The sequence below is a fragment of the Sturnira hondurensis genome, unplaced genomic scaffold (genome assembly GCF_014824575.4).
Source record: "Sturnira hondurensis isolate 20B ecotype Veracruz unplaced genomic scaffold, ASM1482457v3 Scaffold0014384, whole genome shotgun sequence".
NCBI classification, from domain to species: domain Eukaryota; kingdom Metazoa; phylum Chordata; class Mammalia; order Chiroptera; family Phyllostomidae; genus Sturnira; species Sturnira hondurensis.
In genome coordinates this window covers 27,990,084-28,006,282 of record NW_028087015.1, presented here as the reverse complement: position 1 = coordinate 28,006,282, position 16,199 = coordinate 27,990,084, and the positions used below count along the sequence as shown (strand labels likewise).

Sequence of the window (16,199 nt, the reverse complement as noted above, 5' to 3'; positions counted from 1 at the left end):
CCTGAGGCCCGAGAGACAGCCTTATCACTCGAGTTAGGAGAACGTCCCGCCTTTACTAATTTACTACCCAAACTTTCTTTAGAGTCCCCACTAATGAACAGTACCCAAACCACGCTTAGAATCTTTCCTAATGAGTATTATTTCTCCTGTCAGGTTCTCACAAATTTATTGTTTGTCTAAAAAGTCTAAAAGGGTGCCTAGTTCAGTCATGTCTTTGAGCCTCATTTTATGACCTGAGTATTATATTAGTGATTCTCCCGAGCACATACATTGTTTTTGTCTTATTAACTTAGTCGTGTGTCAGTTTTACTGTTTTATTTTTACAAGTCCAGCCGTAAGCACCGAAGGGGTGTGGGAGGACTTCTCCCCCTCCCCACAAGTTCATGTATGTGTGGTATCTTTATTCTGACCATCAAGAATGTCCTACAGTCTTTAGCACGGCCCTGTTCAATGTACGTGAATTCTTGTCCTTGAGTGTATTGTTATAAATTTGTTAGTATGTACTTAGAGACGATCTTCCATAGAATTTATAGACAGTACTGTTTATTCTAACCTGGACGTCCAGCACCTTGCATGTGACCAGTTCTTGCTTAGCTGCTTTGTTGGTTTCCGTTCCTGACCTGCCTCGCAGAAGTAATCTTGAGAAGTAACTATAAAATGCTCAGAGCATCTGACCGTCACTTGCAAGGGCTCTATAAATACCAAACGTGGTACTCAGTGGCCTTCATACGCACCAGTCGGTCATTGCCTACCTTTAGTTACTGAACAGTCCAATCAGTGTTGACTGCCAAGCCCCCTTTCACAGAACAGTAAGAACCGTCATCCTTTTCACAGCCCAGATGTCTCATAGGAACCACTTTTCTTCTTTCTAGAAAGGTGCCAGTAATGTGACTTGGCGATCAGATGTCTTGGTGGAATATCAAGGAGAAGGTCGTAATGTCACCGACCCAACGTGCCCTTCCCTGAGCCCTGGAGTATCTGTGAGTAGTAGTTTGTGTCGGCTTGGACAGTGTTCACACAGAGAGCACAGCAAGGCGTTAGTTCAGAGAAATCAAGTATTGGAACCTTCGTCTGGGTCCTACTTCTCTCTCACTTGACTTTGTCGCTTGACTGTGGAAGATTAGTTAGATGCACAAAGGTAAATTCAATAATTCTGAAAATGAAAAAAAAAACCCTGAAAATATTGCCAACATATTGTCAAGAATGTGCACTCAAATTCTTCCAATTTTTGTAACAAGTACACATATCTGCCCATATTCTTACCTTATTAATACCCCTTCCTGTTTTCCTACCCTTCCCAGCAGCATACCAGTTTTTATTAGAGGTGTCATCCAGCAGAGATGGGGTCCCACCTACAACCATGCTGTCACGAGCGTCCTGCCAAGCTGGTCGTAAGGGTGGTCACAGAGATGCGGGCCTCATTTTGGAGAAGGGAAAACAGGTTTCCATTTGGAGTTGGCCTTCCTGACACCACAGTGTCATGATACAGTTATGAAGACTTAAATAAGTTAGAATTTTAAGTCCTACTTGGTGATAAAACACTCACAATAAATACCTGTAGATGATTTTACAAAGCTCATTTTAGCACTTTCCCCCCAACCCTTTAGGATGGCAGTTGTACCGTACCTTAGAAGTGACTCATTTGAGTACTGAGTAGTTCTTAGCAACCCTGCGTTTCACAGGGCCCTTCCAGCTGACCCTCGTCAGGAGATCAGCAGCTGGGGCGGCAGCAGAACCACCGACTGCACTCCTTAGGTTTGCCATCACATCAGTGACGGGCAAAGCCTCACATCTATTTCCAGTGCATTTCTCTGTGGAACGTTTCCCAATTTCTCTCCAATTGTATGTCTGGTTTGAGCTAATTTGGTTGCCCCTGTAGACAGTTGTTACTATAGAACTATCTTCACGTAACTTTTGAAATACTTCCACAGCAATGTTTCCCAGACTGTGTGTGTGAAGATGCTTACAACAACACCTACGCCTGTGTGAGGACCGTGTCAGCACGGTGGGACCTACAGTACTGCGAGTTCGATGACCAGGAGGTGAGACGCCCCGCGCACCCCACCCCTGCGTCTGCGCGAGTGCTTTGCTGGCTGGACACAGTGGCAGAAGAGCAGGTCCAAGGATGCCCTCTAGGGAAGGGGTTTCTTATCTGCACTTCCACTTAGGTTTCCTTCAGCGAAGAAAGTGGAATTCCCCAAGGGCATTCTTTATCCTCTCCGACCTTTTTGGATGAGGCCTTCTCCACTCCCATCCCCACCTCTCGTGTACTGTAAAGGTGCAGGTCACTTTTTCAGAATGCTGCCTGTCTGGTCTGTTTGCTTCCCTGCTAGCTTGGGCCAAGGGTCAGACAGACACCCTCAACTTGTTCAGAAACCTCTGTCCCCGCACAGCATAATCCAGTGCTGCTCAGAGAGATTAGTGAGGGGCCGGGGGCCAGAGGCAGGGCCAGGAGCTCCACCCTTGGAAGAAGGTGGCTTTTAGCCAGCACGGATCAGCGTGGGCTATCTGAACGGTCACGTGGACTCCGGTCCCGTGCGGTTTCAGTGTTCGCAGCAGGTGCTACCCTGCCCCATCTGCTCACCCGCATCTCGCCATATGGAGCCAGTGCTCATCGTGATCGTGTTTCTCAGAAGCTGACTCACGCGCCATTTGCTTGCAGCTCATAAACACTTTAGACGACAGGCAAGAGAGCTCCCCCGAGACTCAGTTCCTGTGCCCCTTCCCCTGTGACCTTCATCAGTGCGAGAACTACTTTACCAATGATGGTCTGAGGGCGGCCGCTGGAAGCCCACAGGCAGATTCCCACCATCTTCCTGGTCTATCACTTCACTCCAGTTTGGAGAACAAAGTGCATACATAATGGGGGGAAATGGTGATATCAGACGTGTCTAATGTTAGAAATAGTAGCGCTGTAGCCTTCAGTGCATCCAAAATTACTGCTTTTTAAAATAGGGGAACCTAACGTTTGTGTAACACAGGTTTGAGTGCTTTCCTGTCTTCACAACTGAGAGGTGAAAATAAACCATACGTCAGCTCCCGCTCCATAACTTCATTACCAAGTCTAGTTTCTGAGACCTTGCCCTTTGAGGGTTGTGCCTTCTGTCGTCTGCTTTAATGGTAGAAAGTAATACCTGCCCCCAGTGAGACAGTCCCCCTTCCAGCATTTGGGCCTTGGGCTGAGGCAGTTTAACCCCAGAACAGATGCTCCCTTGTCTCATGTATACCCTTGGGCTCTTCGAGGATCTTTTTAAATTTTCTTTGAGGCTCTTAAAACCAGATGATATTCTCCTGGGCCTTGAGGGTCGTCTGCCTCCTCCCTCTCCATTTAGAAACAGTTCACACGCGTACTTCTTAGCGTAACCCCTTGCTCTTTTCTTGCCTCCATCCTTTCCTGCAGGTGTTCGTAGAAGTCTATAACCTGACCGCAGACCCACACCAAATCACTAACATTGCTAAGAGTATAGACCCAGAGCTCTTAGGAAAGATGAACTACCGGCTAATGATGTTGCAGTCCTGTGCCGGACCAACCTGTCGCACTCCAGGGGTTTTTGACCCCGGGTAAGTTCCTGTTCTCTTTAGTGCCTTTGCCAAGTTATCTCGAGCAGACACGCCCTGAGAACAGGGGGAGCCTGATGGGTCCTTTCTGCCTGGAGCTGTGCTGCATTTCTCATCCTCCTGCTGTAGAGTGGGAATGCTGTCTCAACGCGCCAGCTTGTTGTGCCGTGAAAACCAGCTGTTCTGCTTTTTGTGCTGACCGGTGCTTTAGTTACCGGTGTAGCCCCGCACCTCACCACTGAGGCTCTTCTGCCTCCCCTCCTGCCTGCAGTTCTGGTCAAGGTGCCACTCGACTGCACTGGCGACAGCTGGGCTCCTTTAAAGTAACTGGCCAAGTTACTAGCAAGTTACAACAGGCCAAATGCTAGCCTGTTTCCTAGCATTTCCGAGGGCATGGCCTTCTATGTCATTTCTCAGAAATGTGGGTACTTGCCAGTAAATGTCATGTATTAGACACAGTGGAGTAGAAGGTGTGAACTCTGAAATGCTGAAGTCGGTGTGTCCACTGTAGCGTGCAGAGGTAGGGGAGATGTTACCTGCCGCCTCCTAGGTCAGCTCTGTTCCTCCCCCTCCTTCCCCTCCAGCAGCCACTCTGCCCACGGCCACTGGGCTCAGCACACCGTGCCTTTGAGGCGCCAATGGCCAAACCTGTCGTCATTTGCTTGAGAATTACAAAATTAAACTTTCACTGGGAAAAGATTATTTCAGTTCTTAGACTCTGATTGTAGGACAGAGGGGAGAAATGTCCTAAGCCAGTGGAGAGGAGCAGTGTTACTATTTAACCATTTTATATGAACTGATTCTTCAGGACAGATGAGAGAAGATGTGTTGAGTTGGCCAAAAAGTCTGTTTCATTTTTTCTGTAAAATAAAAGGCTTTTAAAAAATTTCACCAATAACTTTATTGATTTGGATATTTTGAGTATGTAGCTTATCTCCTGCATGGTATAACATCGATTGTTCTCGATTAATATCTCGGTTTAATTGTTCTTAACTTCAGCTGGTCTGCCCAACCATGGAGCATCACCCAGCGAGAAATCTCCAGCACAAAACTTGATAAACCACTTTCGACACATTCTATCAGTCACAGCACCTTCTCCACACACTGCACAAATCTTTTCTTGCGTTTCAGTTGCATTTTTACTTTTCTTGAAATAATAAAGTATAATATGCTGAAAATACTGCATATTTTCTTCTATCTTCAATATTAAAATGGCTGCACAAAAACTCACAGATTTTGATGTTTTTTTCAGATGCACACTGATAGGACAGCTGTCCCCGTACAATCTAACAAAATTGTTTTGAATGACAAAGACAACTGAGTGCTATTAGAGCCGTCTTAGGGGGAAAAAACAAATTTTTTGGACAACCCAATATGGGAATGAGACTGACTGGATTCTCATTTTAGAACTCATTTTGTAAAAATTCCTTAGCCATAGCTTATTCTCTCCTTCCAAACATTTAGGTCTGTAGAACCCCACAGGCCCGGTTCATCCACCACCTGTTAGAACACAGCCACACACTCCCTCACATACTGTGTGTGGCCACTTTTACACTTCAGGAAAATTGAGTAATAGGGACAGACTGTATGGCCCACAAACCCTAAAATGTTACTCAGCCCTTTTAAAAAAAATTGGCCAGCCCCTGCTTTAAAATAATAGTAGGAATTCGTTTGTCCCAAAAGATAGTAGGTATAAGAAACAGTGAAATAAAATGTTATTTTTAGCCCTCACAGACATGTACAGTAAGTCTCTGTTTGCCAAGTCTCGGCTCAAGTTACCAACAGGCATTCACTGTAACTTTCCCATGGGGGGTAAAGTAAGTTATTTTATGGACCAGGTATTGTACATCAATTGCATATTTTATTGGTGGCCAGTGCGGTTAATGACTTACCCGAGTTCACGGTGAGGCAGATTTACACTCGTGTCTGAGGCGCACAGCTGCATTCTCACCGACCACTTGGCTGACAAAGGGCTCTGAAGCGGCTGGGAGGGCCTTCAGCAAGGGCTGCGCTCAGCCGTGGGCTGCTTCATACCTTACAGACCGCCCCCATCCCTCAGAAAAAAAACCTTCAAATCTTGCCTCCTTCCAAGATTAACCCGACTTCTGTTTCTTTTCTCCTTTCCTCTCTCCTTCTGCATTGTTTTGTGCTGGTTGACTTGCAGTGGAAATGCCCTTATCATCAAATACTCTTGTTTTGCACTACAAACTTAACCCTAGATTCTCTTCTGGTGGATTGAGTGTCCCTTTGCTATTGATCATTCCTTTGCTGTCTCTTTCTGCCACCCTTTCCTATTAACATTCTGTAGGAAGTTCTCAGCGGCTAGCTACAGCTAACGTGGCATCCTTGTATTTTTCTTCCCCAGATACCGGTTTGACCCTCGTCTCATGTTCAACAATTACGGTGGAGGCAGGACTCGAAGGTTTTCGAAACATCTTCTGTAGCGACCTCTGCAGCTGGGTCCCCGCACACCTCTTTCTGATGAAGTGATTGTAGTAGGTGTCTGTAGCTAGTCTTCAAGACCAAACCACACCTGGAAGCGTTTCTGGACTGACTGTACGTCATTTTAAAAAGCAACCCAGTCAGCTGACCAACTTGTGCAATGTGTTAAACTGTGAACTCTGTCCTCATGTCGGGAGTGGCTGTCCCTGGTCCCTCATTCAGCTCATCCCACTGCCCCTGAGGTCTTTGCTCCCACCATCCCCCTTCTGTCCTGGGGCTGCAGTTCTCGATTAGTCCCCGTGTGGTCCGGGCCTGAATTTATAAACCATTCAGATAAATGGCAGTGCTTTACTGGGGGGGGGGGGGGGGATGTTTTTGATCTATAGCTTGAACGAAAATCAAAGGACCTATACAGCATTTCAAATTGAGCACTTCACTATCAAAAAATACTAACGTCACAGGGCTTGAAGAATAACTATTAGAGCTAAATCATCTGATTAAGAACAAGTACCATTGTTTTTAGAATAGCAGAAATGTATCGTTTATTATATCCATCCCAGTGTGATGCAATAAGGGCGCAAATTCAAATCCTATCAACCACGCGCTGTTTGTTTTGGGGGGATTCGGGGCTGGCACTGCGCTGAAAGAGAAGCAGGCTTCGGTACAGGCTAATTCCAGGTGGTTATTGACAGGGGGCGCCGTCTGCTGTCTTCCGGTGGCTGCTGCTCACGTGGAGTCAGGTAACTTAGACCCGCGGTGTCGAGGGCGCGTCTCTCCTCTCGCTTTTCCCTCTGAGTGCTGAAAAATGAAGTGACTTAGGTAAACTCGGCAGAGAAGAAGAACTTCCGGGCACTGGTGAAGCTTGTGTTTCTGAGGGCCTTCTACAGGTAGGGCCCCCCGGCTGGCAGGTCACAGGGCTCCGGTTGGGGTGCAGTAAGTTCCTGTCCAGCAGGGAGTCTGGGTTTCAGTCCCACGTGAAGTTGTTTTGACTCTGCATTTTGCTGACATTCGGTTCATTTAAGATATAAAAATTTCTTACAGTTGATGAAAGTATCAGCTTCTTCACCCTAACTTCTTCCCTTTCAGTTTCTTCCTGTTTGGGGGGTGATGTGTAATTTGGGCCTCATTCCCTATTCTCGTCCAAACCAGATTTTGCCGAGGTTTCCTCGCTATTTAGAACACCTGTATTTTTCTGTTTCTTGGCTTAAAGACCAATCCCGTTTCCACCGTTTTCCTCACAAGAAGGTGAATAGGTGGAGGGACCTCAGGAAAGGGGGAAGAGCTGTGGTTTGCAGCCTGTTCAGCTCAGGAGGTAGTGATTTTAGCTCTAAGGCCTCGGCTGAGCTTGCAGCACTGGGTACGCCATGGTCACAAGCTACTCTCCTGGCGGAGTGCCAGCGAACCGCGGTGGGTTGACAGCCATGGCGTTTATTCTTGTACCTCGTGTGGCCCCATTAGCTGGTGGCATTGAGAGGTGAAGCAAGCACGCGAAGTGAGCACCTCTGCTGTGACTGTTTTAGGGGAAGAAAGAAAGATTTGTAACTCAAAGCAAAGTACAATGTTGAACGTGGGTTTCAGCTTTATTCTACACTTTTTGATTCTTAACCTTACTCAACTTCCAAATCAATGCCATAGTTATTCCTGAATAAAAAGAAACCAACTCTTATACTGTGATGTCATCTTATTCACTTACTTCACCTCACGATGCTGGTTCCTGGAAGCAGGTAGTCATAGAGCGATCCACCAGTCAGCTGCCGCCACAGCTGTCACACTGCCCTGGCAACCAGCGGGCGGCTGTCGTGGTGATGGGGCTGCAGCAAGGCCTCTCTGCTGGCGCATCTCCTGCCCGACTGCTGGATGGCCTCCAGTCTGACCCCCTTCAGAGGCTTCATTCTGGATCTGTGCTAAAACCACTCGTGAAGAGGCCTCAGCTTACCTAATCTAGGATGCACTGAACTTTGAAAATGTCTACAAGGGACTCACAGCCAAGAGGCCTGCCTTGTTTTCCTCTTAAGTTTTATTTTCCCTTGTAAGAAGGCCAAGTCCATATCTGTTGGTCCTCTTCAGAGTAGAGCACTATAAACCCATTAGCAATGAAGGAAGGCCATAGGAACAGATCGATTGTTGCCTTATAAAAATCTCCTATTACAAAGCTCCTCCTCAAGTACAATAACCAAGTAGGAAACCTTTTGAACGTCTTTGAATTTTACCAATGGTGCTGTTGCAAGATACAGGGGGGATCAATGTATTTTGTCAATACAAACTGACAATGCTAGGGGTTTTGTACAAAATAGAAATGATAGCCATGGACGTTACACCTGAATCTATAAAAAATGTTCTTAAATTTGCTTTTGGGTCTCTAAGGATTCGTGTTCTTTTTTTCAACAAAAGAATGGTCCCAGGATCCTTATTAAGAGGAAGCAAAGGTGCTCCACCTGATCCAGCAGTGGAGCCAGATGGGACTGTTTGGGTTCTTCAGTTTTACCACCACTGACATCCCACTGAACTTTGTGCCTCATCTGTTCCTAGAAGTTATGCTGCCCTGGTTCTGTGTCATTTCAGTCATTTGACTTAGAAAGTGCCCTTCAAAGGACCCTGTTGACTGCTGCACTTTTAAATGAATTAAAACTTATTTCTATTCTAGTGGAAATGTGTCCTTTGTTTCAGTCCACAAGTAGTAATTTTGACAAGATGCCTTTTTCCCTCGATGCTGTTTCGTGTTCTAATCACTCACCCAAGTACAGGAGACCGGCCGTTCCCACACTGGTGCTACAGCCCGTCCATCCCTGGAAAGGGGTCCCACATGCGGTCCCGCTGCCCGAGCTTCCGGAGTGAGCACCACGCAGAGAACCCTGCCTGACAGACCGTGCATGTGTAGCCCCGGAGGAAAGTCGTCTTACCTTGGCTGGCTTTACGTTAAATAAACTAGGTTCATCTTCCCAAGAGTTTTGCTTTGATACCAAGTCATGTGATCCATTGCCACAAATAATATGGAAGTTCAAAATCTTAAAGGAGAAGTTAATATTTTAGGCTTGTAGGCCTTGTGAGCTCTGTTGGAACTACTTAACTCTGCTGTTGTAGCACAGAAGTAGCTGGAATCAGTAGTTGCATCATTGAGTGGCTGTATTTTAACAATATTTACAAAAACAGGATGTGATTTGTCAACCCTTGACCTACAAAGTTGCCCTATACCTTAAAGGTCATGAAGGCCAAGTAGAAAAGATATTAGAAGACTCCCATAAAGTTGCCAGCTTACTACCAGAAAAGCAGGCAAAATTTGGGTGTATCACAATGTGATGCCATCAACAAGAAAAGGGGAACGTTTACTTTCATGGACTTACAAAGCAAGGTCAAGTACAGACTCTACCAGCTCTGTTTCCCTAATTTATCCCACCTGTTTTCATTAAGACGTCCCTGCCCTGTAGAACCAACCCCGCCCCCCCCCCCCCACACACACACACAGAATTAGTCTTTGTTTCATCTTTCCTTACTAACAGTGGATTTAAAGGGCTGGTCATGTGAACCCTTAAGTCTGTATGAAGTCTGTTGAGACAACAGATCAGACAACCAGAGAACCGAAAGGCCCCAGACCAAAGGCACTGTGCTGAGGCTGCTACTGACGGCCTAGGAGCGATCACATAAGACGAGGTTTAAACAAGGGATGGAGGAGATGGCTGAGGGTACAGGGGCGCAGGTAACGGTTCTAAATCCTGGTCTTTAAGGGGAAGCTTGCAATGACCACTTTCTGCCCAGGAGACCTGAGACCTACTGACATCCATCCTCTTAAGCTGCAGCTCTGACTTACGCTGGCAGGTTCTCAAAGGGTAGACAGACACTAAGGATGCTTGTAATAGGATAAAAAACAGTTGTGCGGGGTAGGCTTTTTCCCTCGGCTTAATTTATGCAAGCTCACAGAGCTAATTAGAGTCTGGGTTTTAAAGATCTGGCTTCAAAGCCATCTTTCTGTTAAACTCCACTGTCTGTGATCTGCGAAGGATTTCTCCCTTCACCATGTACCTGAGGGCCCATTCCACCCGCTAGGTCTCTCCCACTGTGGGGCTGTTGGACATCATGGAAGTACAAAGAGCACTTACAAAAACTTCCAACCAAGAGTATGCTTTCTGGTAAAGTTACTCAGAATTGAAGGAAAGTTTTCTGGGCAAGAAAGCTCTAATCACCACTAAGCCGTCTGGAAAGAATGGGCAATATTAAGTAACAAGAACACATTTGAAAGTACAAATCTCACTAGTAAAGGTAAATATATAATAAAAAGTGGGTTAATCATTTATAAAGAGTATGAAGATTAAAAGACAAAAGTAAAAATGTAACTACAATAATTAAGGGGTACACAAGATAAAAGATGTAAAACATGCTACCAAACACATAAAAGGGTACAAATAGAGGTTTAGCATGTTCAAAATTGTTCCCAACTTAAAATATAAGTTATATGGAACCTTCAAGGCAACCACATAGCAAAAACCTGTAGTATTTTATATACACAAAAGATAAAGGAATCTAAGCATACTACTTCAGAAAGTCATCAAACCACGAAGAGCCAGCAAGAGAAGAAAGGAACGGAGAGCAGCTACCAGACAGCCAGAAAACAACGTGGCAGTACCCATCTTCCCATAATTAGATGTAAACAGACTAAATTCTCCGTTTGGAAGAGTGGAATGGACCGAAATAAAACCCATCTATATGCCTGCTGCCTATTAGGCTCACACAGAGATATAAAGACACACACAGACTGAAAGTTTGGGGATAGAAAAAGTCCACGTAAATGGAAACCAAACAAAAGCTACACTTCCATCAGACAAGAGAGACCCTAAAACACACACTGTATGGAATCAGAGACAAGGGGTCTGTCTCTGATGATGATAAAGGGATCAATCCAACCAGAGGACCCAAGGCTCATAAATGTTTATGCACCCACCAGAGGAGCACCTTTCAATATAAAGTAAATGTTAACAGACTGAAAAAAGGAAAAGAACTTGTCCCTGATAGCTCTACCTCCAAGGCAACTAACTAGTTTCAGGCTAAGAAGGGAGGTGCCACTACCCCTGAAGCATTCAAGTGGCTTCTTGTCCCACTTCACAGCATGGCTGTTGGAAAAGAGATCAAAGCACAGCTCCTCACACCTCACTTACCTATTTCCAGCCCGGCTTCCTGCAATGCATCCGCGCTGGTCCGCACCACCAATGGGACAGGACTTCTGATGAGGTGGCTTCTGAGGCCAGATCATAAAAGACACGGCCGCTTCCTCATTTTTTCTCTCTCAGACTACTCTGGGGGAAACCTGCCACCATAGGAAGACACCCAAGTAGCCCTAGGGTGAGGTCTACATGGTGAAAACCACGTGGTGAGGACTACTGCAAATGACCAGTGCCAACTGGCCAGCCAGCAGAGGGAGCCATCTCAGAAGCAGACCCCCGACCCCGGCCAAGTTCATACAACTACACCCAGCCCCGGCCAACATCTTAACTCTTGGGAGACCCCCCAGGCCAGAACCATCAGCTAACCTGTTCCAAACTTCTGATTCCACAGAAACCACATGATACATTAAATGTTCGTGTTGTTTTAAGCTGCTGATTTTGGAGTAATTTGCTGTGCCGCAATATTTGATTAATAAAATGACTCATGCTGGTTTACCGCGAGAAAAACCGGGTCATGCCTTTTGTCAAAATCTGTCCAAGTGTAGGACAGATTTCTCCTGAGAGAGAGAAAGCTACTGGCAAAGGCTCACTTACTGCCAAAGGGAAGGGGGAAAGTCTCATGTACATTACATGCTTGAAGGCTATAAACACTGGTTCCCAGCGATTGTTACTAAAACTAGACAGAAGCTTCTTTGTTGAAGTGGTTGCTAAAACGCTCTCAGCACGTGGTGGAAAACATTTTAATGGACTCTCTCGGGCTGGCAGGCTCAAGTCACAAATCCCAGTCTCCGCTCCAGAAGACTCCCTCACAAAAGCTGGTGCGGGGGAGAGCAGAAAGAACAGAGGGCAGAGCAGGTCTCGGCAGCTGCGGCGTGTCGGGGTCCTGGCTTGGTTTCTGAGACACCTGTTGTCCACATCGAGACCATCAGCCACTCCTCCCCTGCCTCCCCGCAAAGCGAGGAAAGTAGCTCAGAAGCACAACTGATTCTGTTCTTGCTTCAGTCCCTAGGAAAATGGCTGCAAATGGCTGCGTGGTGCGTTTGTCTTCCACGTCCTCCCGCTCCCCCCCCCCGCCCCGGCACCTCCCAGAGCAGGTGAGCAGCAGCACTGGGTCTGAGATGGACAGGACCACCTGGATCCCTTCAGCAGCCTGGAATGGGTGACTATGACTTGGAGCCTGATGGGGCAGCCTTCAGCCTCTGACTATGCTTTCCGGCTGCTGCCACAGAAGCCGGAGCCCAGGTGCCGATTCTAGTTCTCTGCTCAGCAGGGGCAAACAAAAACGCCCCGTGCCTCCTGCCCCTTCCTCTTCCTGCAATGCCATGGAAGGCCAGGTTGAGCTTGGCCAGGGGAGAAGGCTGACTTAAGGAAGCTGCAGCCCAGGGGCCACCTGCAGGAGCCCCTTCCAGCCCCCAAGTGGCACAAGTGGCTGTTTCCAGACACGTCTATGAAATGTTCAGTCCCAAGATGTGCCCAGCAGCTGGGAGCGATACCACGTGAGTGGAGGATCCAGTCCAGAAGATGACTGACTACCTGGAAGAGAAGTCACGTGTGCGACAACACTAAGCAGAAACGAGGGTGAAGGCCCACCCCTGAGCTACACCCGCACGCGGCCCTGGAGCACGGTGTGTCGGCATGGCTCTCGCCCCACAGACACACAACAGCACTGGGCTCTAACCTGTAGAGAAGACAGACAACTGTGGCACCGTATTTATGGGGGAGGGGGGGAGACAAGCGAAGGCACCGAATAGTGAGGTTTTGATCTTCCAGACCCCCTAGATTAGAATCTTGAGTGTTCTCCTTATAACTCCATTTTCTTCTCTAAGCCCGAGGTTAAAAACCAAAAATTTCTGCTTAGAAAAACATCCCTCTCAGAAACTGGTCCTAGGTGAGTGATGCTTCCAGATGAATGCTAGTGTCAGCGCCTTGGCGCGGGGGTAGAGTGGCCGTGAAAACCGCGGTGGGAAAAAACACTTGGAAAACAGCACCACGCTGTGTGGCGTCAGCTTTACGGCGTATGGGGTGCCCCCATATTCACCGTCTTTCTTAGTCCTCACGCCAGCCGTGTGAGATAAACAAATGCTTTGCAGGGGAAAAAAAGTTGGTTTGATCCACAGCGACTGCCACTGTAAGGTTTAACTCTGCTCTCGCCAAAGAGGCACTCTTAAACTCGGGAGCACTTAGCCCTAGTGCTTTTCTCATAACGGAGGAAAAGCAGTGAGAGTGACGCCGATATAATGTGCTGCCCAAAGACCTCAGGAACCAGGCCCTGTACGCAGGAAATTTCCATCTGATCATGAATCCTGCTTGGTAACTCCCACGCATCCTTAAGATCTCAGCTCAAGTTGACGTCCTCCAGGAAGCCTTCTCTAACTTCCTAAATGCTCAGTCAGAACCGTCTGTGTTTTATCTTCCTGACACTTTGGATTACACGTGGACTCTGGTTTCCATGAAGACAAGGGTCATATTCTTTCTCACTGGAATCTTATCTACCCAGCACCTACCATCCTCAGGGTAATTTATAAATATTTGTTGACATAAATTAAAACATTTGGTATTCTACTACTTTCCTTTTGTGCAACAAACAGAACATAACGTGAAAAGTTAAAACAAAAGGATGTTGTAATACGGATACAACAGAGCTGACCGTGAACCAGATACACTCACTCCTCAAACAGGGTTACGGTTAGTTCCCAGCCATAGGCTGGGAAAGAAAAAGCAGCAAGGGAAGGAGGGAGGAACCATCGTAACAGCCTCATCTTAATAAACACAAACCCAACTGTATTGCCAATAGTACGAAAGCGAGCTTCAAGGTTGTGAGACCATCAGTGGCCCTCGCATCAAAGCTGCACGGACTGCGGATGACTGTAGACTCTGAATTCCTCAGGAGTCACGGGGCTCGTAGCAGCAGCAATGCCAGCCCTGGGCATCTGGCCAGCTTTTCAGAAACCAGGTGAAATCAGGAACATGAAGAGGTCACCACTTTTTTGTACAAATTCACAGCTTTTTTAAGGAAACACTTCAATGCAGGGGCCTCATTTTCTCCTGCCATCTCTCCCAGCAGATCCGAAACACTGGCCCTTCCCAACCACCGGCTTCATAACTTTTCACATGACCTACTTGATCGATCACCTTGCTTGCAAAGAACGAAATTTTAAAAAGCAAACTGAAATAGACGAGCGCGAGGTGACACAGGGGACAGAACCATCACTCGCGGCCTCGTCCACCCTGACACACCAGCTGGTTGTCTTCCTGGAAGCTCACTCCCTTCCCCAGCACAGGCAAACCCCGGTAGGAAGTGCATCTAGGAGAATGGTGCCCTGACCGGCTGGCTCAGTTGGTTGGGTGTCATCCTGCAAAGCGAAAGGTTGCTGGTTCAATTCCTAGGTGGGGTGCATGCCTGGGTTGTGGATTCAGATCCCAGTTAGGGCACATCTATCTCTCTGACACCAATGTTTCTTTCCTTCTCTTTTTCCCTCCCTTCCCCCCTCTCTGAAAATAGTAAATAAAATCTTTTCTAAAAAGAAGAAAGAAAAAAGGCAGTGGAACTTGGACTCTTCTGAAGACTGAGACCCAAGTCCTTCGACTCCTATAGCAGCCCTTGTGTTCTCAGAGAAGCATCTTTTATTGATAAGGCACTGGAAGACATGCTGGATTTTACCTAAAAATCATCATCGACTTTGACGGTCTCCCTGAAGAGAGCATCCACGCATGAAAACACATCTGAAACACCTGCCATTGTGCAAAGACAACGAAGACACCATTTACAGTTCAGATGAAAGGGCTGGGATCCGAGGGCATTGGCTCCCGCCTACCACCTTAAAACTGGAAGATTCTAGGTTTTGGCAAGACATTCTGTTTGCTAACCCTGGCTGGTGTAGCTCAGAGGATTGAGCACGGGCCTGGGAACCAGAGGATCGCGGTTCAATTCCCAGTCAGGGCACATGCCTGGGTTGCAGGCCGGTTCCTTGAAGGCCAACCACCAGCAGGGGATGCATGAAAGGCAACCATACATTGATGTCTCTCTCCCTCTCTCCTTCCCCTCTAAAGATAAATAAATAAATAAAATCTTAAAGAAAAAAGAAAACATTAGCAATAATTTAAAAAAAAAAGACATTCTGTTTGCTGCTCCTGAATGCCTAGAATTTAAGAAAATGTTGTGGCACTTGAAAATCAGAAAGGCCTCCACCGCAGAGGCCCCTAGAATGCCACTTCAAAGGAAAGGAGCTGCACCCTTTTATTAATTAAGAGTTTAATTAATCCCACATGCCCATAAAGGGGGTGAAGCAAGGGGAGGGTGCAAACACCGCCAGGTCTGGGCCACTCAAGGTCGAGGCCTATTAAAGGTGAGGCTGTTCGTTCAGAAAGATACAAACAAACCACCCTGGTTAAGTGAACTCCTTCCCAAAACAAAGCTGAAACTCAGACTTAGCCCTTGTGTTTGTGCTGTGTGTGTGTGTGTGTGTGAGCATTTTGAAATTCCAGTGCTCACTTTTCTTGGAAACAGGAAGAAGAGAGGGGCTTTTGGAGTTCAGCTGCTGCCAAGTGCTACACCTCAGCCAAACCTGAGCATCTCAACTGTCTTTGGAAACGATTAAGATTAAAAAGGGTCTGTCCTCTACCCCTCCATTCTCACCTTGCAAAATTAAAGGGGAAATTTTGCCCCCCAAAGGAAAAGAAACCAAAAACCACTAAACAGAAAAACAAAAAAAAAAACCCAAGAAACTTTGCAGTTACTATTTATCACTGCCCACTCCCCTTTCCCTGCCCCATGCCCCCAGTCCCCACACAAAGCTGCGTTCTTGCACATTTAATACAGCAAGCAGTGATTCACACCAGACAAGTGCACGCTTTAAAGACTTAAAATACTTCACTTTCCTGTGTTCCTTTGAAGAGGATCATCCTTGACGGAGAGGGGGCTCCTCCCAAACTGGGGGCTCTGAAGCTCTTCGTCTTCTGCCGTCCCAGGGGGTTCTCTCACTAACTGCGGTGAGAACCCAGCGCTCAGTCACCCGCCGTCTGTTTCTCCCATGCAACAGAACCTGT

The 16,199-nt window shown here is 46.9% G+C and overlaps 1 protein-coding gene across 1 annotated transcript in view; it reads left to right on the top strand.

The window, feature by feature from the left end:
- GNS (glucosamine (N-acetyl)-6-sulfatase) overlaps positions 1-8,643 on the top strand; it is a 45,033-nt gene extending 36,390 nt beyond the window's left edge. Inside the window, exons 11-14 of the mRNA XM_037063074.1 lie at positions 873-980; positions 1,932-2,042; positions 3,401-3,561; positions 5,924-8,643. Of these exons, the coding sequence (XP_036918969.1) occupies positions 873-980; positions 1,932-2,042; positions 3,401-3,561; positions 5,924-6,002 (459 nt within the window). The 3' untranslated portion in view covers positions 6,003-8,643. The remainder of the gene's footprint in view (positions 1-872; positions 981-1,931; positions 2,043-3,400; positions 3,562-5,923) is intronic.
- The last annotated feature ends 7,556 nt before the right edge of the window (positions 8,644-16,199 follow it).